General features: G+C 36.4%; 1 protein-coding gene across 3 annotated transcripts in view; it reads right to left on the reverse strand.

Annotated features, from left to right (window-relative positions):
• The window catches only part of LOC106157836 (A disintegrin and metalloproteinase with thrombospondin motifs 16), a 58,600-nt gene that overhangs the window by 23,429 nt on the left and 9,901 nt on the right, over positions 1 to 25,270 (reverse strand). For 2 of the 3 annotated variants that reach the window (XM_087010673.1, XM_087010672.1), the window contains exon 2: positions 13,376 to 13,460. Coding sequence is in view for 2 of the 3 variants with exons in the window: in XM_087010672.1 (XP_086866798.1) it covers positions 13,376 to 13,460 (85 nt within the window). In the remaining variant the exon portion in view is untranslated. Of the gene's footprint in view, positions 1 to 13,375; positions 13,461 to 14,529; positions 15,176 to 25,270 lie in introns of those variants that run through there. The other variant, XM_013533601.2, reaches the window with a different exon arrangement.

The raw sequence follows: 25,270 nt of genomic DNA on the forward strand, positions 1-25,270 counted from the left end.
ACTAATGCAGCTAATGAAATTTCCTATTAACTTAAAGAAAAGGTCTAGCAAGCCAAACAATTTTTCAAAGTTTGTAGTCACAGTGTAACACGAGTGACGTAATATCAGCGTTTTGAGGCTAAAATTGTCTTTTTTTTAATCAAGAATTTCTCTTAAACAAAAAGCCCTATTAATACGATTGAAATAGCTATCTAAAGGTTAGCACAAACTCCATTAAACTCTGTCAGGATTTTCTCTTTTTATTTTTACTTTTGATTTTATTTTGATAAAACGTGAATTTTACGAAATACATATGGACCTTCCAATTTCAGTATTAATAACTTCAAAAATAAAAGGTCAATCCAAAAACCAAGACTCAGACGACTAGATATTATACTGAAACAGAGACACATCAAATTTCATGTCAATCTGACAGTTACAGAATGAGATATGGGGATTGAAGTTTAGACTATGTTATCAATCTTCAAAGCTGAGAAATCGCTCCTAAACCATTTTGCTCAGGTAATTGGGCTATTTAAGCAAAATAATTGCACCTCCACCTTACCTGTTATCATCTTGTTGATCGGGAAGGTCTATACACCATTACGTGTTAAAATTGGGTTGTTTGTTTCTATCTAGATGCCAGAAAATCTTACTTTTGTACGCAAACTTATTCGTACCACGAAAGTCGCTCTTCCCTGGGAAATGATTGACAGCTGAGTAGGTCTACCTACTCTCGTTTCACTGACGTAATTAATCATAATTGTGCCTGACGCAGTAGGAGTCTGTGCACTGTCTAGGAAGTGTCTAAGGAAGCGCTTACAAACAAAAAGAGGATTACTTGGTGTGCCAGCAGAGGACAATGCCACCCGTCGTGCATGGGCGCCGCTCTACACACCAAGACGCGAAAATTGAGAAAGTAAAGCAAGATTTACTCCGAGAAATGGCCGAATGTGGGTACGTATATGCCATGATGCCACAGAGTGCCAAGACCGTAATATGCGAATTTGAAAATGTTTTGGGTGGCAATATTACTTTAAAACTTGCTTGCTATTACAATCTTTATTGTGCATAAAATGATTGCCTAACGATTTTTTTCTGACAACCCCAGACGTTGTACGAATACTCAGCAGTTCAAGTGTGATCTCGAGTCTTTACCGCGGGGTTTCTCCATCCACCAGAAGCACTCTCTTTCAAAATTCTCTTGCTTTCCTCGCTCATCCGTTTTCTCACGTCTTTCTTTCTTCCCATGACTGTGCATATATCTGTGTTCTGCTTAGCTGGCGTAAGACTTATGAGCTGCCAGGACACGCGTAACAGCTTAAGAAGTTAGACAACCATTCTTGCCCCGCCCCCCATAGTAACGGTGCTTGACAACGGAGGCGGAGCCTAAAGCCTGCCACCCGTACCAGTCAGGACAGGTAGAAAAACTCGTCCAAATGCATATTTTTAGTCCGTGTTTCTCAAATATAACTTAATTGAGTATTAGATACAAAATTGATTATTTCTAACGTATAAAAAACTAAAAATCGAGTTTTAGACGTATTTTTAATATCCTAGACCCCTTAAACACATCCCTCACTGTGAGGTAACCCCTGCGATATTGCCCCCCTGACTTTCACAGGTTACTGGAAACTCAGCACGCCTCTGCTATTTTTAGTATCAGGCTAGAGACATTCTGATAACAGAGGTGAGTTTACATTGACCTCTTGACACTCAGGGTGCTCTACTGTGACTGGTAAGTGAGACTAGGGGTGCGTTCACAATGAAACTATCGTATCAGATAGTTCAAACTGAAACTAACTCAGTCTCAGTTAAAAAAAGATGCGAAAAAGTTCCAGAAGCCCAACATACACAAAGGTTAACAACCCCCCTAGTTGCTCAAGGAGGTGTATCATTCTGTTAGCCTGATTGCATTCAACAAGGGTCTCCGCAGAGTTGGATCGTTCTATACAGCACCAAAATTTTATTGTGAATGCACCCTTTACCTCTCTTTCAAAAGACACAGGCAAGACTCTTTCATTTTTATGTGGAGATAGATACAGAAGTTTTCTATTAGTTCCCACCTCTAAATGACCTTATCAGATTGTGTGTGGTGAGGAAAATGCTGACATAATAACCTGGCAGTGGTCTATATGCGCCTTTCTCTATGGAGGCCCTTATCTGAGTGTGCTGTTTTTTCCATTTTTTCTCTGATAGTGAAATAATTTTAACTTCTCATTTTCTACATGAAATTGTTGAATTGCTCTTCAAATTCAAGGGTCATTTTATATGCTGCATGATTGTGCAAAAGGTATAATTTTCAGTGATTGCTAAAAATCTGTGAACATATCAATTTTTGAAAGAAGGGAAAAAGTAACTCTTGATATTATCTATGATGAATGGTTTCATTGGTGATTCAAAATTATCACACTTATTTACAGAAAAAGTAAAAAAAATTGATATTCAGTACATTATATTATTTGAGTTCTGATCTCTGATACACAGCAATAATAACAGCACAAAGATGAAAACATTTATTTCGAATCAGTAATGTTATCTACACTGCTTCGGGGCTATACTGAAAAGAACAAAAATGTGAATGGGAAAAAAAGATACATAAAAGTCAGCATTAATGAAAAAACTGTTGTAAAAATTTGAGAAAAAACACCTTTATACCATGACCCTTAAACTTCCTCAATTGTATTTAAGTGCAACTCAATTATAGTATCAAACAGTTTAATTGTGCGAAAAAAGGGTTCACAATGAAAAGATGCGTGTAAGAGCCAGAAGATAAAGAGTTTTCCTATTCACAGTCACACCTCAGAAATACTTTGGTGCAACAGCACTTTGGCTAGTCACCTTGAAAAGAAGTATGGTAAAATGATCACTGAATTAAAGTTGAATGAATGAAATATAACAGGCAAAAGAGGTTTTATCCACACACAAAATAAAATAAAATAAAATAAAATAAAAATATATTATAATAATTTCCATCTTACATATAAAATATGGCAGTTTTAAAAGAAGTACTGTACTACACTCCCTAAATTATTCAACTCCACTGAATGAGTGAATGAATAAATGAATGAATGAATGAATGAAACATAACAGGCTCAAAATAAAGCATGCACCAACGTGATGACAGCAAATCTCTGCACTGCCAGCTTTGTTTCTTAAAACCACTTGTAAACTATAGGATCCTCTCAGGTATCTCAGCAGCTCTGACAGGTAAGAAAGCTTGTCCATCACAGGTAACCTAAGGAGGCCGAACACTTCTGCGGTTATGCAACAGGTGAAGACAGTCTAGGTGTGCTTACAGGTGATCAAAATGATTTTTATAATAGAGATGTTATGTTACCATGGTGATATGTGTTTTATTTGGTTTTGGGGATGTTTTTAGGTTTTATCTCGGTATGTGCATCAAATAATATATTGCCACCCTCTTGCGATATACACCTAGAACACTTCATGCTGATGCTCCAGGCATCTATGCCTTGCATTGACAGTGTATTATCTCACATCTAACAGCTAGTACCCTTCTAATTCTACCTCTGAGAGTAATGACACATATAACAGTATTATTTTAATCCAGATCTTAGTAATAAATTTGCTTTTTTTTTCAGTACTAAAATCCCAAATTCTCATTTTGTAAAACTCTTATGATTTACAGAGGCCATACAATAAATACCCTATCCTCTTTTATAAAAATCATAGAATCAGGCATAAATAAATAGTTAAGAGTGGCAGGTTTCTGAACCCTCTGATTGCTATTGTTCTCCCCACTTCAAACCATGCTGGGATCTTGATGAGCCAAGGCATTTACCCATACAAGAAAAAAAGACAAAAAAAAAAAAAAATGTTATATGGTAATCATTTCCATTTCACAAGAAAAAAAGTTTTATTTGTTCATGTATGCCACAGTAAAAAAAGTTGCCAAAATAAAAATGTCAAACTTTTTTACACTGCAATGTAAAGAAGAAATAAACATCATTTTCCAACATGGCCCTCACCACCATAGAGATGACAAAGACCTCCCAATTCTTCTCCATTTATCATCCCAAGACCTATTACCATTATTAATTACATTGTATACAACCTCACAGTAAAGATTCATTTTGGGTAAGAAAATTGGGATTCCTCTGCGCTCACTGGTTCTTTGTTAGTGTCCAGCCAGTAGACCCCAGGTTCCAGTGGGGCCAGGTATGGTATCAGACAGTACAATCCCATCCGTCAGGTGGGCCACCAACGTGTAATTAGGGATTTGATAGGCACCCATCATGCTATCGGATGTTATCAGATGCCCAGTTCTATTTTTTCTTGATTCTTTAAATCTTTTCCTATATCATAATTCTTGCCATTCCTGCAGGTTTCAGATAAGATTTTTGACCCGTTCTATTTATGTAAATTTTTCTTTTATCTGTAATCCTATACCCCCCCCTCTCTCTCTTTTTTTTTTTTACAACAGGACATATGATATTACAGCCTACATAAATTCAGTGAATATGTTCCATCAATAAATCAAATTGCACTTATGACACTAAAACCTAAACAGGATACCAAATATGTGAAGGCATATTCACCAAGTCATTATAAAAAAATCATATTAAAAACACACCTCTTATCAGTGATATATATCTCATCTAATTTCATCCAGCTGACACTGTGGAAATGACCCTCGCTCCACCTTTAATCATCACCAGTGTTATTCTAATAATGAAAACCAATCTGGTCCAGTCACAATAATGAAAAATGCCAGGAGGTAGTATACAAAAAGGAGAAAAAACTTGAGAGAAATGTTGGAAATCTTTGCTGGCCCGACCAATTACCATCCCTGGCCACAGCAGGGTTGCCTAAATTGCTATCAAACTAATGAAGTCTGCGTCCAGTGTGGTCTGGTCCACCTGTCCTCTCTGCTGACCACTGGACCTGTAGGCATGGACCACTGGTGAGAGAGAGAGAGAGAGAGAGAGAAAGATGGAAGAGATGGGAGGAGGGAAAGAGAAAGTGTGAAAGATAGGAAGAAAGAGAGATGAAGACAGACATTGAGAGAGAAAGGAAGGAGAAGAAGAAATAGACAGAGAAAGAGGAACAGACACACACACACACATACACACACACACACACAGAAAAAGAGAGGTGAAGAAAGAGAGGAGAGAAAAAGAGATAAAGAGAGAGGTAATAATGAAAGAGAAAAGAGAGAGAGAGAGGGGGAGGGGAACTAACATGGGAATAAAACTAATATGGGAAAATAACAGACAGACAGACAGACAGACAGACTGACAGAAGTAGGAGGGGGAGGGGGAGAACACAGCTGGTGCAGTTGGTTGTATCTAGTACTCCTTACTGTAGGTTTCTTTACAAAACTTCCCATAGCTGGTGATAAGAACAGCTGCCACACACAATACAATACAATAGCAACTGAATGAACTGATGGTTATGATACTTATACAATAACAACCAAGGGGGCCCACCCAACACCCTGTCATATTGTATGAAAACAGAATAATTCATCGTCATCTTTACATTATGTAACCAGTTCACTTAACATGTAACAGGTCTCAGAGAAGGAAATTTGGTGACAGCCTGTTTGAAAAGACTGACACAGCCCATGTTCTTTACATCCTCTCTCACTTCCTCCACTGTGACAGACATTCGTCACAGCAGAAATCATTACATCATATATTTCTATAAGTAAACCAGATTTGGTCCCAGATACTATTTCCACTTGGAACCGATTTTATTTGGCAGTTGGTAAATTTCAAAGCCAGGAACTGTGGACCATTAAATCCCATAGCGTGCCTCGTATAACCCAGTATTATACAGTGATGCCTGCTGTCATTTCTCCAGTGCACTTTGTAAAATAATACTTAGTGAAATAATATGAATAATTTGAGTTTGAACAATCAGAAACATATCAAGTTATGTCGTGCTGTGCTTGGTATGCACAGCCACTTCAAATACAGATCTCTAAAACTCTGATTTAAAATTTTTGAAAATATGAAAACCTTAATGTAAAAGAGACCCCTTTGTAAAAAAAAAAAAAAAAAAAAAAAAAAAAAAAAAAAAAAAAAAAAAAAAAGTGCAAACAAATATTTTGTTACAAGGAACAAAAATCATGACATAAATGATTCACAAGAAAACTATGAATAAAAACACGAAGGAAAAGGCAGGAGAAACCAACGGAAAACATGCATCAACTATATGAACAACAAACATTGAGTTTTCAGTTCATTGCCACTGTTTATATAGTATTAGCAAACTTTACATTTCTGCACGAAGGGCATGCGACGGGCCTTTCTTGGGGTGAAGGGACCATCATCGCGGCTCAAAGCAGATTATCACAGCTCTCTCAAAGGAAAAATTGAGAGGTTCTGAGTAGGATTAGAGTAATAGTGGTTTAATTGACCTTGTATGTACAGAGGAATTACGATTTCCTTTGAGTTGTTATGCTTATTTGAAGAATAGCTGATTCAGGTTACAGCAGCCAGTGAGTGCAGAGGAAAAAAAAGGGGCGAGAGATTTTGGTATGTTTTGGTGAGGATCGGTGTCACTGCCCCTAGTTGTAAGGATACTCGCTGCAGGGTGGCACCATTGTCTGGAAGTAATGGGAAGAAAAATCACCCCATATCCAGTACTAGGATGTAGTTTTTGTTACACTAACTTCTTTTCTGTAAGGGATTGTTCTGAGAAGTGTCTGCTATGACTGTTCTTGTAAACTAGTTTGTTATTGTGCATGCATGCGTCATGAAGTGTGTGTGTGTGTGCGTGCGTGCGTGCATGCGTGTGTGTGTGTGTGTGTGTGTGGTTGCTCAGGCCCGTAGCCAGGGGGGGGTTCGGGGGGTTCGAAGGAACCGCCCCTTTTGCTGAGAAAAGGTCCACTCTGGGTAAATTTTGGTCTAGGTACATAAAGTTTTTATGGGAAAAGGTCCACTTTTTCAGAAAAAGAACCCCCCTTTTGAAGTTGCTGGCTACGGGCCTGTTGCTTATATATGCAAGTGCAAATCTGCGTGTGCTTGCATGTGTGTTGCGTGCATGCGTATGTCTGTACACTATAGTATGCCCTTGGTACGCGTTAACCAACCCTAATACATGTGCATGCGTGCTCTTTCCCATCCCTCAGTCAATAGTGTATTTTTTCACACAATGACAAAATGACCTGGCCACCCTCATCTCAGGGTGAAAAAAAGTGAAATCTAAGACAAAAATAACTATAGGTTTAATGTGATTGCCTACACGAGAGGCTTAAGTTAAGCCACACAGCAAAGTTAACATCAGGTAAAGGATGGTCAAGTTATCACCCAGTACGTGAATACGTCTTCACCGCATGTATCAACAGCACTCGGCAAACATCACTGATACACACACAAATGATGGTAAGAGGGATAAAGTGGAAATATTCAAAGACGCCAGGATTCCTCGGTCAGCCCTACAAAACCAATGTACAAACATATCCCGGGATCTCTGGCTACATCCTTCAGCCACTTGCGCAGGATCAAAGAAACACTCTTCGTAAAACCTATTGTGATCAATCTATTGGCTTTCTTCTTACAGAGCCTACATTTCCGTAAAAGCACTTGAACTGAAATGTACACCTACAACTTGTTCTGCTGGAAATTCTGAGAACTTTTTCATATGACTGAATTTGCTGCAAATAAACACATCTGGCTGTCATTATGTAAAGGGAATTTTTACATTTTGCTATATATTTTCAAATTATCCTATTTCAAGACCCCATATAATATATGTCACATAACATATATATTTATTACCAAGTGAGTTAAGAAAAAGGATAAATAATTGGAAAGAACATAGTTTCCAAGCCCTTTGAATCAGGTACAGGATAATAACTTGAAAGAGAACTGATGATTTATCCCAGGCCTGAGTGTATACTTCCCAGCAGAAAATCCCATACAATAAACACATCCCTTCCCTTGTTCACCACAAAACAAAGAAGCACACAAAAGTCACCTGTTTGCCGTATTAACACCCCTTTGATGGCATTATGTTCTCCAGTTCTCATTTCATAACAAAAATGGCATCAATAAAAATATGAAACCCTATGCAAAACGGGGCTCAGTTTGAAGGGCATTCTTATGCCATTTCCTCCTCCTTGCTTTCCCACTCTTTAAGATATTTTTGTTTGTATTGATATCATAACCCCTCGACACTCTGAACTATTCTGATGAACACGCCCAAACGCACTTCACAGTGTGCCGATGCCCGTGGGGGTTCTAACAGGCAAGATTTGCGGCCCAATTTACTTCCATTTGGTTTGTATTCCGGTCCACAAGTCGCTAATAATGACATCATCAAAGTTTGTCCAACAGAGGGCTTGGTAAAGAGAAAGGCTGAATGCTGCAATAGAGACCTGCCTTCAAAAGAGGTCTCCGTACCTCAATGTCTCCCCACACACCTGTGACACTTACTGAAGCTTACCCCCATCTTGCAAAAGTTCAGTTAAGTGCATTTTGGACCCATTCAATGTATACATGTGTGTAGTATATCACTGCATATAAGGGTGCATCAAGCCCAGTGTTTTTTAAAAATCATCAAAACTAAGCACCCATAGACCTACAGCAAAACCAACACTCCTATAACATAGAAACAACTCAAGATATAATTGGCACTATGATCAATATCTAACACCTTTATTGCACCCTGAACAAATAGATTACTTATCAAAAACAGCATGCTCCAGAAGAAGACAAAAACAGGTCCTTGTTTTCAAGATTTCTTTTCATTTTTAAAACACACACATGTTTACTCCATCAATGGTTTTCACAATTTATTTTTTTTTGGCTGATGTCACGAATACCACAATTTCACTATCCAATATCTCCATTGGCTGAGAGAGCCTGGTTCACTTGGCTAACTTTCATCTGACACTTCATTGTACTTTACTGTAATCTAATGGTAAAAACTGAAAGGGATTAGCCAATTTTTTTTTTGTTTGTCACAAATGGCGGCTTTTTACTCATGACACATTGCAAGTAACAACAAAGTGAAGCTGGTATGTCATTTAATACTGCCAACATTAACAATTACCACAAGTTCCATGGTGGAGGAAACACTAGGGTCTTCATACTGAGAACTGAACTTGATAAAGAGAGGAAACAATGTAACAAGTTTGGAAATAAAACCATGCCCCAGAGGTGTAAAATGACTACAGTTGAACAAAGCCAAGAGAACTGGAGTAGTTGGAAGACAATTCACAAAGAGTTATCCATTATAATTGCTTTAACAAACCTTCACGAGTGTATGGTGTGAAGTATTAGATGCACATTCTAAATATAAAATAACATTCATATTTACATTGACTAACTAGTAAAAATATCAATTGTGTTTAATTTATTTAGGCTGGAATATTATATGTCTCATAGTGCTTGAGTCTGGTATTGATTTTTCTTAAAAGTCACAAAAAAAGTAAATTACATATTAAGCAATCAAAAAATGCCATGCCCGATTTCAAAAGAAAAAGTACCATACAAGTATGTGTAAATATGATTGTCACAATAAACAATGCTCCTCATTAAGTATCCAGCCTCCAAAATTAATTGTCATGCACTACAATTATTTTCAAGCAAATATGTATCTATGACTCCAAATTCCAATCCCCATAAACAATTTTTTTTTATAATTAGTTAAGATTTCCCATTCATCTGTAAGGGCTTCAGATACACCTGTACCAGTCTGGCATGAACTTTTCCTGCTTAACAAACTTTCCAATCACACATGAAGGCTTGGCATGCAGCCCCCCCTTCCCCAATCAAAGGCTAGAACAAGAATGCATGTAATCCACAATGTCAGTCATGTCAATTCCCCAAATTAACCAGGCTTCCAGGTATTCCAAGCTTCCAATTATTCTCCAGTACACTTCCAAACCTGGCACATGCACCAGCACAGGTGAGACCTTATTAACAGAGGAGTTAAAAGGTGGTGTTAAGGGTCAGTGGATAATTATTAAACGATTCCATTATTCTTCATTTGTACTACCTGCCTTGTAAAGGCACCTAATAAGTGCAGTTTTCACTGAACTTGGACCCTGTGCTGACTCCACATATATTAGGACTGAATAGAAGCTGTGTTAAGTGGTGCAGTAATCTGCTTGGATACAGAGATACAGGCACACAGCTCATCTTCAGCAAAAGAAAAAAAGATGCAAAACTTTGTTCTAAGGTTAAGAAAATACTAATTAAAAGTGTATTTGCAACAGCTTTGCCTCTGCCTGTTTTGATAATGCATTGTTTTGTAGATATCAGTGGCTCATAAGAGAAATTAATTCACTGATACCGATATATATATATTTCAATTAGTAACCTCTTGCCATTAATTGAACAATTTTACTTGAATTTTTCCCCAAGATAACCAACTCTCTCTCTCTCTCTCCCTCTCTCACACACACACACACACACACACACACACACACACACACACACACACACACACACACACACACACACATGCATGCATACACACACGTACATACACACATGCTTCCAAACCTCCACCTACCAGCCCAGACTTATTCCTGAGAACAGCAGGGTAGGAAATATATGACATAAGGCTACATGTGTCCTGCCAAAATATAGACACTGCCAAAATAAACTTGTACTAATACATACATCTCAGGTGTGTATGCTACTGATATCTACCAAATGAACTTTTTTTTTCAAAATTATCTTTAAAGGGGACACCAAAATAAATATTCAAAGTTCTAAACACAAATTTGAGAGATATGATGATTAGGAATTAAGGCATAATTTTGATTATAATTTTCAACCATTTGTGCCATTATAGTTATATGCCTGAACGGTATTTAGCAAACAAAACATTTAAAAATCATTCCTTTGCCACCCTCAAATTGTTCTCTACCCCATGAAGGTTATTTCTTGATTCACTTATATCATTAAAAAGATATTTTGAAATAAAACTTTGCTGAACAAACTCAACATATGCTGCTTCTCATTCTCGTTAATCACCAGACGTACCTTTTTTGGCAGAAAGACGTAACTATTACAGAGTGACACATGTACATGTAACACACAGATGTGCATTCCACTGCTTCCGACACTTTCACATATTTTCTGCTAAGTATGTGGTTTAAAAACCCAAAATTACATGTCATGACAACCTTTGCATAATCCACAGCCTGTGCTGCTATTACATTTTGTTTATAAACACTGCAGAAGCAGACAGGCAGAAACCAGCTGTGAAAAATTTAGACTGTGCCTTACTGAGACTGAACATACATCCATCACCCTGAGTTCCTAAGGGTATTTACCATCTTTACTGAGTTTTTGGATACATATAGACATTATAAGTATAAACTGGTGTCACTGCTAACCCAGGGTGTAAAATAAGCTGTTCAGGTTGTGAGATGAAATATGTGCTAACATTGAAAAGGTTTTTGAGGTAATCAGTTGTATATGTGACTAATAATGTAACCATGTAAAAATAACATTGAGGTTAAAGCCATCATGATAGCCTATTTCAATAAAAAAAGGAGGGGGGAGGGTCCAAGCAAATGGAACTTGTGTTCATGGCTGGAAAAAGATCTTCATGTCCACCTCATCCTAAAAGTTCGATATAAAATTATCCCCAACTTACTGTTGAAATGTTGATTGTGTTCACAGCAAAAATGCCAGAATTACATAAAGATAAAAAAAGTTCACATTTCTACAAAACATCTGCTACTGTCTGACAATGTGCAACACAGACTGATAAAAGCTCCATCTGATATGTATCATAAGTCCTCTAAAAATAATCTGAAATATCACATGTAGGAGATGCCCATCTGTTATTGTACAGTCTCTACTCATCTGTGTACATTCTGATAACCACTTTAAAATTGGCAAAATAAGATGTTGTTATATGTTTGTAAATGTTACTAAATAATTCATTTATCTTATAACCAACAGAATATTTGATAAATACAGCAAAAGAAAAAGACAATCATCTCATCAAAAATAAACTGTCAACATTATCTGCCTTATCTTACTATCATTTTTTACTTCATTTTAGCAAAACTATCAATCAGAAGCCAATAAAACTCCAATACTGGGAAAAGACATAGGGCAAGCAAAAAGCTTATCATCTGTTGAAATGAACTGATATATATCACCTGCTACAAGTTAGGATCTCATTCCAACACCATGAGCCAAAACTGAGGTAACACTACCACCCAAAGACTCTAAATGACTCAAAGGTCCTATAATTCAACAGTAATACTGCCTTAAAACAAAGTCATTAATTATCAACCGGTAAAATAATGATCACCTTACAGCACATATTAGCAATCAGCATTCTTTTAAGACAGCAACTGAAAAGTGCCACAAAAGTTAACTACTATTTTCATGTATGAAACAATTTTTCTTTTCAGCATACTTTTCAGTTAAAAAATGTTTAGCTAAAAAGAATTGATTTGCCTGTCAATCTACTTCCAAGGGTTCATAATCCAATGAACTGAAGAGATATGAAGTGTCAAGCATGCCAAGTCATCCTCGTTAACCCTATGGACAGTATGCCTCACCAATGACACCGCGACGCCCCGAGTTGAGATCTAGTTGTGGTTCTGGGGCTTAATATTATGTGACTCAGCTCTGGCAACCTAATCTAACCTTTCACACAGCAAAATTACTCTTTCATTAAACAATGTCCTCATAACTTTCAGTGACTTTAACAACTTCTTAACCCCTACTAGGCACAAGTTTGTTTGCAATTGTAATCGAGGGTGAAATTGGCCTACTGAGTCAAAAAAAAAAAAAGTTTCATCGAGGTAGCACTGAGCAGGATTAGAGGAGAGAAGTTCACATGGTTGCTTATATGAAAGCCTCTAAACTGGTCACAAGCTGGTCAAATGCACCAACATGGTATTTGGCAAGATTCTGTCATCTAGGCAGCTAATCTTTCAAAGCCAATACTGAGTTCACCCATTAAACACTAAAGAAGTAATTTCTTTTATAATTCACATGTATAAAGAATCTAGACCAAATTAACTGTAATACTCTGTAATCCTGTAGTCAATGTAATGGCAAAAAAAGTTAGTTAAGATCCTTATAGGGGTTAAAAACAGGCTTTGTTACAGATAAAGAGTACAAAATTAAAAGTAGAAGAAAGAAAAGTAGTAGAAGAAAAAAAAAACTAGAAAGGAGATAATCAGCTCGTTTGAAAAATTACTGCTGAAACTCCAATACGTTTTATTCCAAAATTGTGCCTTGGGACTTTAATTTTATAATAGAATGCAACAGGAATGTGTTACAAGAGCTGTGAGCCAATATTTTTCTATGCCAAAGGTAAATCAAACCCATGATGTGAACTGGCCATGAATCATAATGGCTAACATTGGAACTATCAAAATTTAAAGTTTGGACCTTTAAAAAAAAAAAAAAAAGAAAAATTAACCCCATGAATCTACCTTGTATCGTATGGCTCCAGTGTGTGCTCTGCTGTAAGAACTTGGCCACTTCCACATGCGGGACCTCGAAACCAATGACGACATGCTAAAAGGAAAAAAAGAACAAAAGTTGCATCAGATACATTTCCAGTGGAAGACAAACCTACAAAAACATTTACAATGTATCAGGACTCCTCATCCCATCAAGCTGAAAGTTTAAATAAAGCCTAATTATCCATGTGCTAATTGAAAACTAAAACCCAGTGCAAAAACAAGACGAAATACTGTTATCAGCAGCAGTAAAAGAAACGACTAAAACAATGGCTATCTTGTATCAAGGCCCTTACAGCCAATCGCCAGATGCTTTAAAAGTCTGCTGATCAAGACTTATTGCAAAATTACGCCTATAAAAAGAATAGAAATATCGTATCAGGGTCCTACAGTCCACCCCTGAAGGAGCTCCTTGAGTGCGCCCCAAGCCAAGCTGTCACAATGAGTGTACTATGTATAGAAATTTGCTAAAACTTCTTATATGGATGGGGTGCCTGCTCTGGTAACCCTGCGCCAAACTTACACTAAAAGCGACCAAATGTAATTTTCTTTTGTCCTATTCCATTACTACATAGAAACAATGTGTGAAATTCACACTTTCCACTGTGGAGCTTTTTCTCACTCAGGCGGGATTTGTTCGCTAGGGTTGAAAGGCGTCTACATTACAATTGCTGCTAGCAGCCAACAGAAAGCCTCCACTAAAGAGCTTGTTCAATGGAAGAGCTCTTGTAAAATTGTGCAATTTATAAATATTTGGAAAAAACTACTTTTGATTTCAAAAACCTCCTTTTGCGAACATTAAACACTTCATGAAACAAATACAAGCTAAGCATTTTAAGTGTTCTTTTTCTCAGAACATCAACCTTCAGCTGCTGGAAACAAAACACTTCATGATGGAAATTGTAAATAATTTTCAACTAATGCAATTCAAATGACATAAGGACCAATCAATGGCAATAGGCATTTACCAACACAAAGTTTCAGAACTTTTGGTTAGAGAAATAAAAAAAAAAATAATTGTAACAACATTTGGTGTCTAAATTCTATCTCAGCAATATATATATAGATATTGAAGTTGTTGAGATATCCAAAGACATCTTCTTCAGATAAGTTGTAATACTAACATTGAAACAGGTTTGCAAAAGCCAATAGATCCAGAAAAGCGTAAAACCAAATCTCCTGCATCTCTGCAGCACTCCAGGCAACCAAATCAGGGAGCTCATTTTATTTTCTTTTCAATTTTCTTTCCCTTGTCTTTTTCTTCTATGTCAATTTCTTCAAAGAAGAAGTCCAGCCATTTGAGACAACAGAACTGATCAAGGCAAAACAAATAATAAAGTTGCCATAGAAAGTTGCAACACTCAAAGTCTGATATCCATATTTTAGAGGGTGATCCTGCTCTGCTCAGTTTCAAGGATGCCACAAAGATTCTCGTATCAGCTTACAAAAATAAGCAAATAATGATAAAAATTGTCTTCAGACAACATCCATGATCAGCAAAATAAATCAAGCCTTTTAATATCTTATTCTTCTCTTATCCGTCAGCTCTTGCAGTACTGATGCTTGCAAAATTTCCAATATTTGGAGAGTAACTTTTTCTCTTCTGCTTGTTCTCTCACAGACACTAGTTGGCTGCCCACAGTGTAGATATCCACACACACCACTCACTCCAACCATTCAATGAATGAACACATTTGTTAAAGCAGAGGTGGTCTAGTGTGCATTTTGAGAAGACCATGAAAAGAGACTTGACCAATCAAAACCTGCTGTCCACTTCACTGACCAATCACAAGAAAGGCATCAAATCTGGAGACCAAAGGGGTGGGGCCTGGCTGTCAATCACCTAGAGTATATAATACTACCTCTATTCAAAGACTCTTTTTATGTACTATTATTGGTAAACAAATTGCTTCCTCTGTAAAGAAACTCAGCACTCATTTTACTACACCCTGTAATACTGTCTCATGCTTTTACGCTCACATAGTATTCCACCTGCAATAACTAATCTTAGTATTCATTCACCTTCACAAAACCAGACTTATGCGCCTGTGTAGCATAAGAACAAAAAATCTGTTATCAATTCAAATTAATTCACAATAGAGATAAATTGTAATCTAATGGGGATAAAATGAAAGAAATGTGGTTTTGTTCTTGTGCTGTTTCTTTTTACTCAGTAAAACCTCTGCTGTAATGTATACTGTGTGCAGTTACATGATATGATACATGTACAAAGTACATATATATATATATATATACATATAGTACCTGTAGTGCTAATTCAACACTGTCTGATGTGCCTCTAGGCCTCTAACCAAAGCCAACCTCAACCAATTAGCCTTATTCATTAATTAAGGATAATAAGTTCACCCCTTTTAGCATCATCATAACACAGGCAATCTTTGGGTAATTCTACTTATGGTAGGGGCTTAGAGAATTCCTCTCATAAATGGAATAGAGTTAGTCAGTGGTGAAATGTGTGTGTGTGTGTGTGTGTGTGTGTGTGTGTGATTATGCATGGATACATGCACGTGTATATGCAGATGCATGCGTGCTAGTGTAACGTGTATGCACGCATGTGTGTGTGTGTGTGTTTGTGAAAGAGAGAGAGAGAGAGAGAAACAAAAGAAAACAAGCAAAAACAAAAAGAGGAAAATTAGATAAGTATCAACCACTTATACAACAGACACTCTAATTGAACATCAACAAAACAGATCTCAAACCAATCCACCATAATCCCCATCCATGTTTCCACCCATCCAACACATGTGTACAGTTTATACAGCCCCAGACAAACTCGCCAGAACACTTGTACAGACATTACCTGCTGTTGTCTCCAGTAATTGGAAGAAACCAGTAAACTCACCACAATCACTGCAATCCACTAGGAGAGCATGACATGGCAGCTAACTTGTCACAACTGAGCATCTCAAACAGACGTTTACTTGACCAACAGTTTGTCTGCAAAAACTGGGGATGACAGACATACAGACGGAGGAACAGGGGCGTTTTGAGCTACTCTGTTTTTTAAATCCTTTTTCAGATTAAGCCAGAAAAAGCGACAGAGAAAGGCTAAACTTATAGACTATGACACAAGAAAGGTTTTCTGTTTAAAAGTCTGTTTTTAAATTTGTTAGAAAAAGGGACAATTACAGGGCCTGTTATTGTTTCAACAGTAGCCAACTTAAAGCACATGCATTATGTATGATGGGTCCAAGTTAAGAGTTTAGTTAGTTATTTATTACTAAAACTTTTTGTCCACGCAAAGCAGGTACAATATATTACAGTGTGTATAAATTTAAATATTGTTCACTGACCAATGTGATCTCTCTCTCTCTTTTTTTAGAAAAAAATAAGCACGAGAAAAGTCTATGTCAATGTAAGCTGAGGATTTTCGTGACTGTTCATTCTTTGCTGTGACAGAGTTTGTAAGAATCCAAGCAAGGAATAATCTCATTTATTATCTCATCCACACTTCAGGACAATAGTCTGTAAAAAAAAAAAAAAAAAAAAAAAAAGAAAGAAAGGAAAAAAATAAAAAAATAAAAACAAAGGTTATTTGACTGCCTGGTCTCCCAAAATTAGTCAAACAAGGGAATATTACAGTCCAAACAGTGATTATCTAACCAACAATTTGTCCAGAGAAAGTAGCAGTGACAGCAAGATGGCAAGGGTCAGTTTTTACATCTGGTACGCCTGGTCAACTGGTCAGCCATTAGTCTGGACAGCCGTTGGAAGAAACAAGAGGCTGAGACATAGTATGTTTAACTCAGCCAGGCATCTGACTTTATTTTCTCAATTTATTTCTCTCATTTCAGACTGTTATCAGTTCCACTGTTGATTGAATAATTAGCTTTTCCATTCTAATCGGTCTCTTTCATCTTATTTTTCGTCTCAGCACAGACTAGGAGCCCTCTTATACCACTTTATTCTTGGCTACAAGACCCAGGCACAAGTTTACCGTTTGAAAATATTATCTAATCTTGTTCATATATATCAAATACACATTAAGTGTAAGCTTCATTAGATTGATTACAGAATAACAAGCTCTGGTTCTCGAGTTCAAACCAAGCTGCAAGGGAATTTAAAATATGCTAGCGGTAGATTTATGTACTTGTAAATTATAACAATTAGCCTTGCACAGTACATGTAAATACCCTGAGCCAACAGCATTTTCTAGAACAGCTGATAGATATGAAAATGGTGTCTTATTAATTAATATAATTTTTTTCTCTTCAACAAACAAAAAAAAACATGGCCAAAATGTAAAAAAATCACAAAGGGATTTATGGGAGGGGGGGACAGAGAGAGAGAAGAGGGACAAGCCTAGCCTAATGTTAGCATATCAAATTCTTGCCAAAGGCTAAAGATAATTTACAGTGGTTAAAGAAAATGAAAAAAATAATAACTAAAGCAAATTTCCATTAATTTGATGAAAAACTACAAGATGAGCTTTAGGATTTGTGATTTAGTTTTCTCAACCAGACTGAGCAATTTCACCAAAGACTATTATTCACTATGTACTTACCTGATTGATTAATAAGATTATATTATCTTTCAAAGCATATAATGATTTTAAAGTGGAAACTTTTGCCCAATTAAGGTGCATTCACATTCAAGTTAGTCCGAACCTTCATGTTACATCAGTGCTTTGATTTCCTCAGACCAAGATGGGCTTGCCATAGGCACCTGCTGCAGCTCCATATCCAGGGGGGTTGAGGGGGGAGGGGTTGAAAGTACCACTCCATTTGCTGGGAAAATGTCCCCTTTGGGTAAAATTTGATCTAGGTGCATGAAGTTTTTATGTGAAAAGGAGCACTTTTTCAGAAAAAGAACCCCCCTCTTGAAATTGATGGCTATGGGCCTGTGCTGTATTTACTGTTTTTCTCTAAAACTGATCATGTACCATCACCAGGAGAGAGAGAACAGCTAGATTACATTTGCCGCCTGTGGTTTACTTTGCTAAACTAGAAGGTTTTGCATAATAGGGTGGCATCAAGATATATATATATATATACCTCTTGATGACACCCTATTGTGTGTGTGTGTGTGTGTGAGTGTGTGTGTGTAAATGGGCCTTGAGAGTGTCTCTGAAAAGTTACTCTTACTAAATTGTCTTTGTATTTGTTTCATTGTAAAATCCACTGCAGTCTTTTTCATTGATGGTCTCTTTTGAAAGTTAGGTCAGAAAATTCAAACAGAAACAGTAAATTTCAGAAATTTCAGAATTATTAGACATCAATTTGTGTAAAAGAATAAAATGACACGGATTTAGATGAAAATACCACACACTCTCACAAATAGTTTAAATTGATAATTAAATCTAAGTTAAATCAAATAATTAATGTAATATTAAAAAAAAAACAGAAGAGAAAATCATAATTTCATTTGCAGACATGCTCAACGAGCAAAAGATTGAAATTGTGTCTCATACATTCACTGCTACTCAAAGGTGAAAGAGAATCAAAAAACAGATTAAAGGGTCAACTAATCTTCTCTCCCAGAAGTTTGTGCAGTGGGCACCTAAAGTCCAGTTACTTTTATCTGGCTTGGATGCTCAATGTAATGAAATACCCATTAAATAAGTTGAAAAGAAAACTCTCATCATCAGATAATCAGTGTATTTTTCATTAGCCTCAAAGTTAAGTTTCTCCATTTATTTTCTCTAGAAAGGAACCCCTAAATATCAAAGAGTCAACCTGTTTTCAGTGAACCTCAAACAAATCAGGGGCCACCAGGAGCTAAAAATGAAACTTCATTTTCTTTAACTTCCCACCAAAGAATACATCTTAGGAGGTAGTTAGAGGTGTAGAGGAGTCCCAGACAAAATTACTTTATTAGATGCTATTTGTGTTCTCTTGGTGTTAAACAAAGGTGACAGGTGAGATATTTTTTTCTCTTTCTCTATTTCAAAACCAGAATTTGTTGTAGCCAAAAGGAAGCAAGCACTGGTATCTCTACCATAGGCACATGCACACACACACCTTTTACATATCTAGATGATAAAACAGACTTCAAAAAGAATCTATTCTAAAAAGAGACCTAATTTTGTAAAAAAAATTTTTATTAATTCTTAGTATTGTATTTCAGCATTGGTTTGATCTGTTTTTTATCTTATAATTATTACAACTTATTATAAAAAATAATAAATTAATTATTAGTAAAAAAAAAAAAAAATCCAAAGGCAGAACATTTTATCAGTTAAATAGTAAAAAAAAAAAAAAGACTGGACTACTTGGAAAAGTAATCTCATTGTTTCTCCTCTGCATACAACACAAGGAAAGGAACAAGGCACTGACACTTGCACCCGCGTCACCCCAGGAATTCCTACTAAGTGGCTACAAACTGACCCCAAGTCAAAGTCTTCACCTGGACTGGGGGCTTCAATCCCAGGAATTTTGAAGTTTGCTGACCTTTTAATGATCCACCCATGACAGAAAATCTGCTCCTAAAATACCAAATAAAGAAGTGCATAAACTGGTTCTGGATCTGATAGACAGGGGAAAAAAGACAAACAGACCAAGTCTTGGTAGGTGTTTGTACTTACTGACATATGACTGCCTGCCTGCAGATAAAGTTATAGTGAAACATGCACCACCCCTTCCCTTCATTGCAAAAAATCACTTTGAAAATTCTATAACCTGAAACTCTTCCATGTTCAATAAAATTTATAAGCAGACACACCCACGGGGTGACCTTGACTTTTGCAATGGTGCGGGGAGGGGGGGGGGGGACAAGATTGAAAATTTGAAACAGTGAGAATAATTTTACTTTATATTTGTGGGGTTCAGGTTGAGAGGGGTTCTGTGCCTCCAAAGCTAGGGGGGAGAAGAGAGGGGGCAAACGTGCCCCCCCCCCCCAGACCTCCCCCATCACACAGTCTGACACTTTATTTATAACAGTTCTGTGTCAGGAGTGCTGCTGTCAACACTTATGTAGTTACTGTCACTGCATCTCATACATAATAAAATGAAATATACTACAGATACTAGTAGTTTTATATACTTCACTGCTTCATTTGCATTTAAACATCATTCCATACATCCAAACTATGAAATTTTACAGTAACATATTTAAAACAACAATGTTATTCCCTTTTCAGCTTTCCAAACCATTCATAAACATTGATACACAGAGAAAATGTTTATATGCTACATGGTAATTTGCAGCAGGTGCAGATAGGATAAAACAGATCCATATTGAGTGAAATCACTCACCAAAATGTGACATAATCAGCAATAACGATGTGATAAAAGATCAACCTTAAAACCTTATGAAAATGGCAAATTCTTATGTGTTATCAATGGAACACATTTACTGCATTAATTTTCCTAAAATTGATGATGTACATATTGGCTTGTTGTTGGGCACATGTTTCAGTGACTACAAGTCAAATTTATTGATAAATGCTATACCCTGGGGATTATTGCTGCTTTAGCAAGGCATTTTCAGATGATGATGATGATGATGATGATACAGGTATTGGAACAATTAAGATCAATGCCTGAACTACCTATTTCATTACCATAAACTATATGATCTGATGAAACTTTAATAATGGGATTTTTTGGTTCTACATTTTTTATTCACTTCACAGTTATTACATTTATTTTAAGATACAATGAGTATTTTTTTTTCTGCCAAAGAGCAATCACAATTTTTCAAGTTTCATAGAAGCAGGAAAAAAGCTAGCAGTTCTTCACAAATGACCTCTGCAAAATGAAGGCAGGGCAGCTGTCTTTCTTTTCCTGCTTTTTATGAGCAAATCCTCCGCCCTTCTATCAAATCATTGACAAGAGAATAGCTAAATGAACCAGTACTGTCATGAAACACAGTTGGATTATTCCGGTGTAAAGCCTTCTGATTTTTGCCATATGGAGATGATGGCAATTCCAGCATGGTCAACTAAACCACCACTCTCCCGAAAACAATGTTTCAGATGTGTGCAAAATTGCATGTTCGTATTCTTAAGACAATCGCTGAAGTTACCCAAAGTTAGACATAACAAGCCCCCAAAACAGTTCATCATTGAAGAAATTCTGTCAGATAATCCTGATTTCTGCCAGATGAGAAGGAAGCGGGGAAAAGAATGCCTCTTTGATCCAAACTAGTGCCGCTGTGAAGGAGGGGATAACGTGAACGATATGGACCCATCAGACTGTGCAAGTCTTATTTTCTAGAACAATATCCTCAGAATAAGAAACCATTCCCACTTCATGTAATCAATTATGAGGGCCAGTGTCACTGTTGATTTTATCTAATGTGGGAGGGGGTTAGAGGAATAATAAGTTTTATGACATGCTTAGATAGGTCTGAATAGTAAGAACTTTGTATCTTTTTATTCACATAATGGTGACAGGGTGAACACTTGGTGGAGATAGGTTTAAAATGACCTTAATTGGTCATTTCCTTACATCTTTCTGGACTCTAGAATAAAATCTCAAAAATGTGAAACAGTCGGTTGCAATTACACTGATAATAATTCTCTCCCTAAAACAAGTTTTATCTATTGTTTCCTGAGATTTGGTCTGTTAATAAAAGACAAAAGTGACCCCTATGGCTGATGTCAAGATTATTCTGGTCCACTATAGCCAAGCCAACAGGTGCTCTGAGCAAAATACAGGCTGTGCAGAAAGTATATGTAAAATGATTTAATAAAAAATAGATGCCAATCTGAAAAATAACTGCAATAACTGGATCATGTCAAATTATATACGTATCCAGCACCATATTGTAATACAGAAATTATCACACATTTTTTTTGCCATTTCTTAATTGACATGATCTAAAACACTTCTTTCTGTTTTTTCACAATTAAAAGCTAAGATGAACCCATGTGCAATCTGACCCATTCTCTAATTTACTACACAGGCAATTTTTCAACAAAACAGGACTGGCTAATCAGCATTCCAACTGTGGTCTCGTCATGTTTTCATATACCTGGGCCACTGGAATTGAAAACAAGGACAATGCAAGATTCCCACATTAAAGATGATAACTATAGATGGAAGCAAGCTACCAAAACAACTTTAATGATCAGTAAAGTAGGCATCAAAGGTACCATTCCCCCTGCCAGGCATATTTTTTTCACCAAGAAAACAAACAGATGTACTCACTCATGAATGTAAGTTGTATCTAAATAAACTTATGCCACACTTTTTGGTCTTTTTTTTTCAATTTTATGAAAAAAGATTCCTTTAAGCAAGGCCTATTTGGATATTAAAACACAGTTACAGATCAACTTGGAAAAGAATCTATCATTACATATAAGACTCTAAGTAAAGATGTAAGATGAACATGGGCCATTTGAGGTCTTTAACTGATATAATTATGATTTCATTGTTTATCAGGAATTAAGAATGCAATGAATAACAAAAGAGAGTAAGACTCTTGCATGAAATTGTGCCTTGTAATGTGAAAAAACCCCAACAGACAATGGTAATGACTTGAATTTTTCAATGGGAAAATTAATTTTACAGATATTTTATTTTAGTTTAAGTCATAACTTCTTAAAATTAGAAGATTATCATTCAATGAAAGCATAAAATCCAAAAAGCAGGCTATAGTTCAATACAATACAGTAAAATAACCAAAATGCTACACAGAAATATCAATTTTAATGATTCCAAACTATGTTTCTGAAAGATAAATAATTATACCTAGTGAAAGGACGGAGTCATTACTGTACATAGCATACTACAAACACAATGGCTTGGAACAACTCCGGCTTCTCTGTCACAATCAGCTGTAGTCTGAATACTGTGGAGGTTGCAGAACCACAGATTAATTATTCGTTGTTTTCTTTAACACGATAAAGTGCAGAAAAGTGCCATCAATTAACCAGAGACATATCTGTGAATATCTAGTGAAAAAAACCAACAGTTGACCCAGGAAGAAGGTGGGTAGGAAGAACAAAACGAAATAAATTTAAAAGAAAATTTACAGGACTAAAAACAGTAAGCTATCAAAGATAGATTAGATACAACAGGGACAGTGGGAGATAGGAGAGTAGAAGAATGAAGAGATACTTGGGGTGCATTCACATAAACCCAGCGTACTACATAGATTGTTCCACCAATAAATTGGCTCAAATGTCTGCCATGCCTCCTCGAGCAGCTAGGGGGTAATTAGGCCTAGGGCAGACGAAAGTTAATTACCTTCCCTAGCTGCCCCAGGAGGCATGGCAGACAATTAAGCTGATTACACTGATTGCACTTTGTGAGAACCCCCCGCAGAGTTAGATCGACCCAGCTGGTTTGATATCTGAATCTGAATGCTGTTTTAGAGTATTAAGAAACCCTGCATGTTGCTTCTAACTGTCACTTTATACAAAACATCAAATCAAAACTACATTAAAATTCACACCTACATTTGCAGGTGAAATTCTTAAATTGAGTCGTTAATCTGGTTTACATTTCACAGACCTAAAGAATTGGCTGTAATTAGTGTAACTAACATCCTGAGCACTGTTCTCTGTTCATTAACACCTCAGGTACACGATGTACTAACCACGAGGCACACGGGGGAGCAGAAAGTGCGTGGGGGTTTACAGACTAAACATACAGGAATTTATTACAGGTTAATCTGTAAGGCATTCAGAGAGGATGTAACATACACTATCACTTGTGTTTAACTTCAGGTGAAGAATATATATAAATGTGTGGCAGTGTGTTATGGTGATTATCAATTTGTACGTTGCCATTTTATCTTAAAATTACAAATTATACAAGCTTCCTTGAAGACTGGAGAGAAAGTACTAGTGCATTGCAGAATGTTTTTTGAAAAACAAAATGCAATAACAGTACAATTCACAAGAAGGAATTAAAGCAAATCTCATAGTAAATCTAAGTAAAAAAAATTTCAAATTAGTTACATGCTACTTTTTATGTGTGTTTGATATTTTTGCAAAAGTCATCACTGAAACAATTTTCTAAACACCCCTTACCCAAACAGTGGAGTTATATCTACCAGTAGCGCTCACATTTCTGATTAGTTCTAAACCACTGCCATAAAGACGAGCATTCATGCAGTGTGACATGTTTTTCCATCCACAACATTAGTAATCAAGACTTTCATTAAGACTTCTTCTTAAATGAACAGTTCCGTGACATGTACGCCCAGGAAATGTCATTCTCTTAAAAACACTGTTCTGCTTAGTAAATTAGTTTCTTTAAATTGCCCTCAGCTGATCTGTTTGTTTCTTTCTAACTCTATGTATATATTCTATGTGTGAATGTATATATAAATAATGAGAAACTAACGCCGCCTGATGTTTCAAAATATTAATCAAGTTATGATCGAGACTTAACTAGTTACTGGAATTTATAACCATTTTTATTTAAAATATATCCTCTCTGAAACTGAAATATCACACTGTGCCCAGAGACTTTCCAGACAGTAGGAAAACCATCTCTCCCCTAACATCCACTTATATTTCCCCATTCTGGAACATATGACTAAATATTCTGCAACTTTTGTAACTTACGTATCTGATGCAAAGAGGATATCATCCAACATGTGAAAAAAATCCCATCTTTAAACTTAGTTTACAAAATTAAATCCCATATTTGACTTTTATGTTACAACATATTGTAAAGCACTGCACTGCATTCTGAATACATATTTTTTTATAAATGGATTTCTTATTACACTCTCTTTTACACACACACAACACACACACACACATACACAAACACACACACACACCAATCAGGGCATCCTGTGTCTCCAGGTCTATTTGTACTAGTAATGAAGATGGTGTGCGTTAAGTAGAGGGAGGTCACCTTCAGCACCCTGTAACTCAGGTTTACAACATTTCCTTCACATCAATTATAAAATGCCTTATAAAATGGGGGGGGGGGGGGGGGG

This window comes from Lingula anatina, chromosome 4 (assembly GCF_051362555.1).
Source record: "Lingula anatina isolate TDL-2025a chromosome 4, LinAna3.0, whole genome shotgun sequence".
Taxonomy (NCBI): Eukaryota; Metazoa; Brachiopoda; class Lingulata; order Lingulida; family Lingulidae; genus Lingula; species Lingula anatina.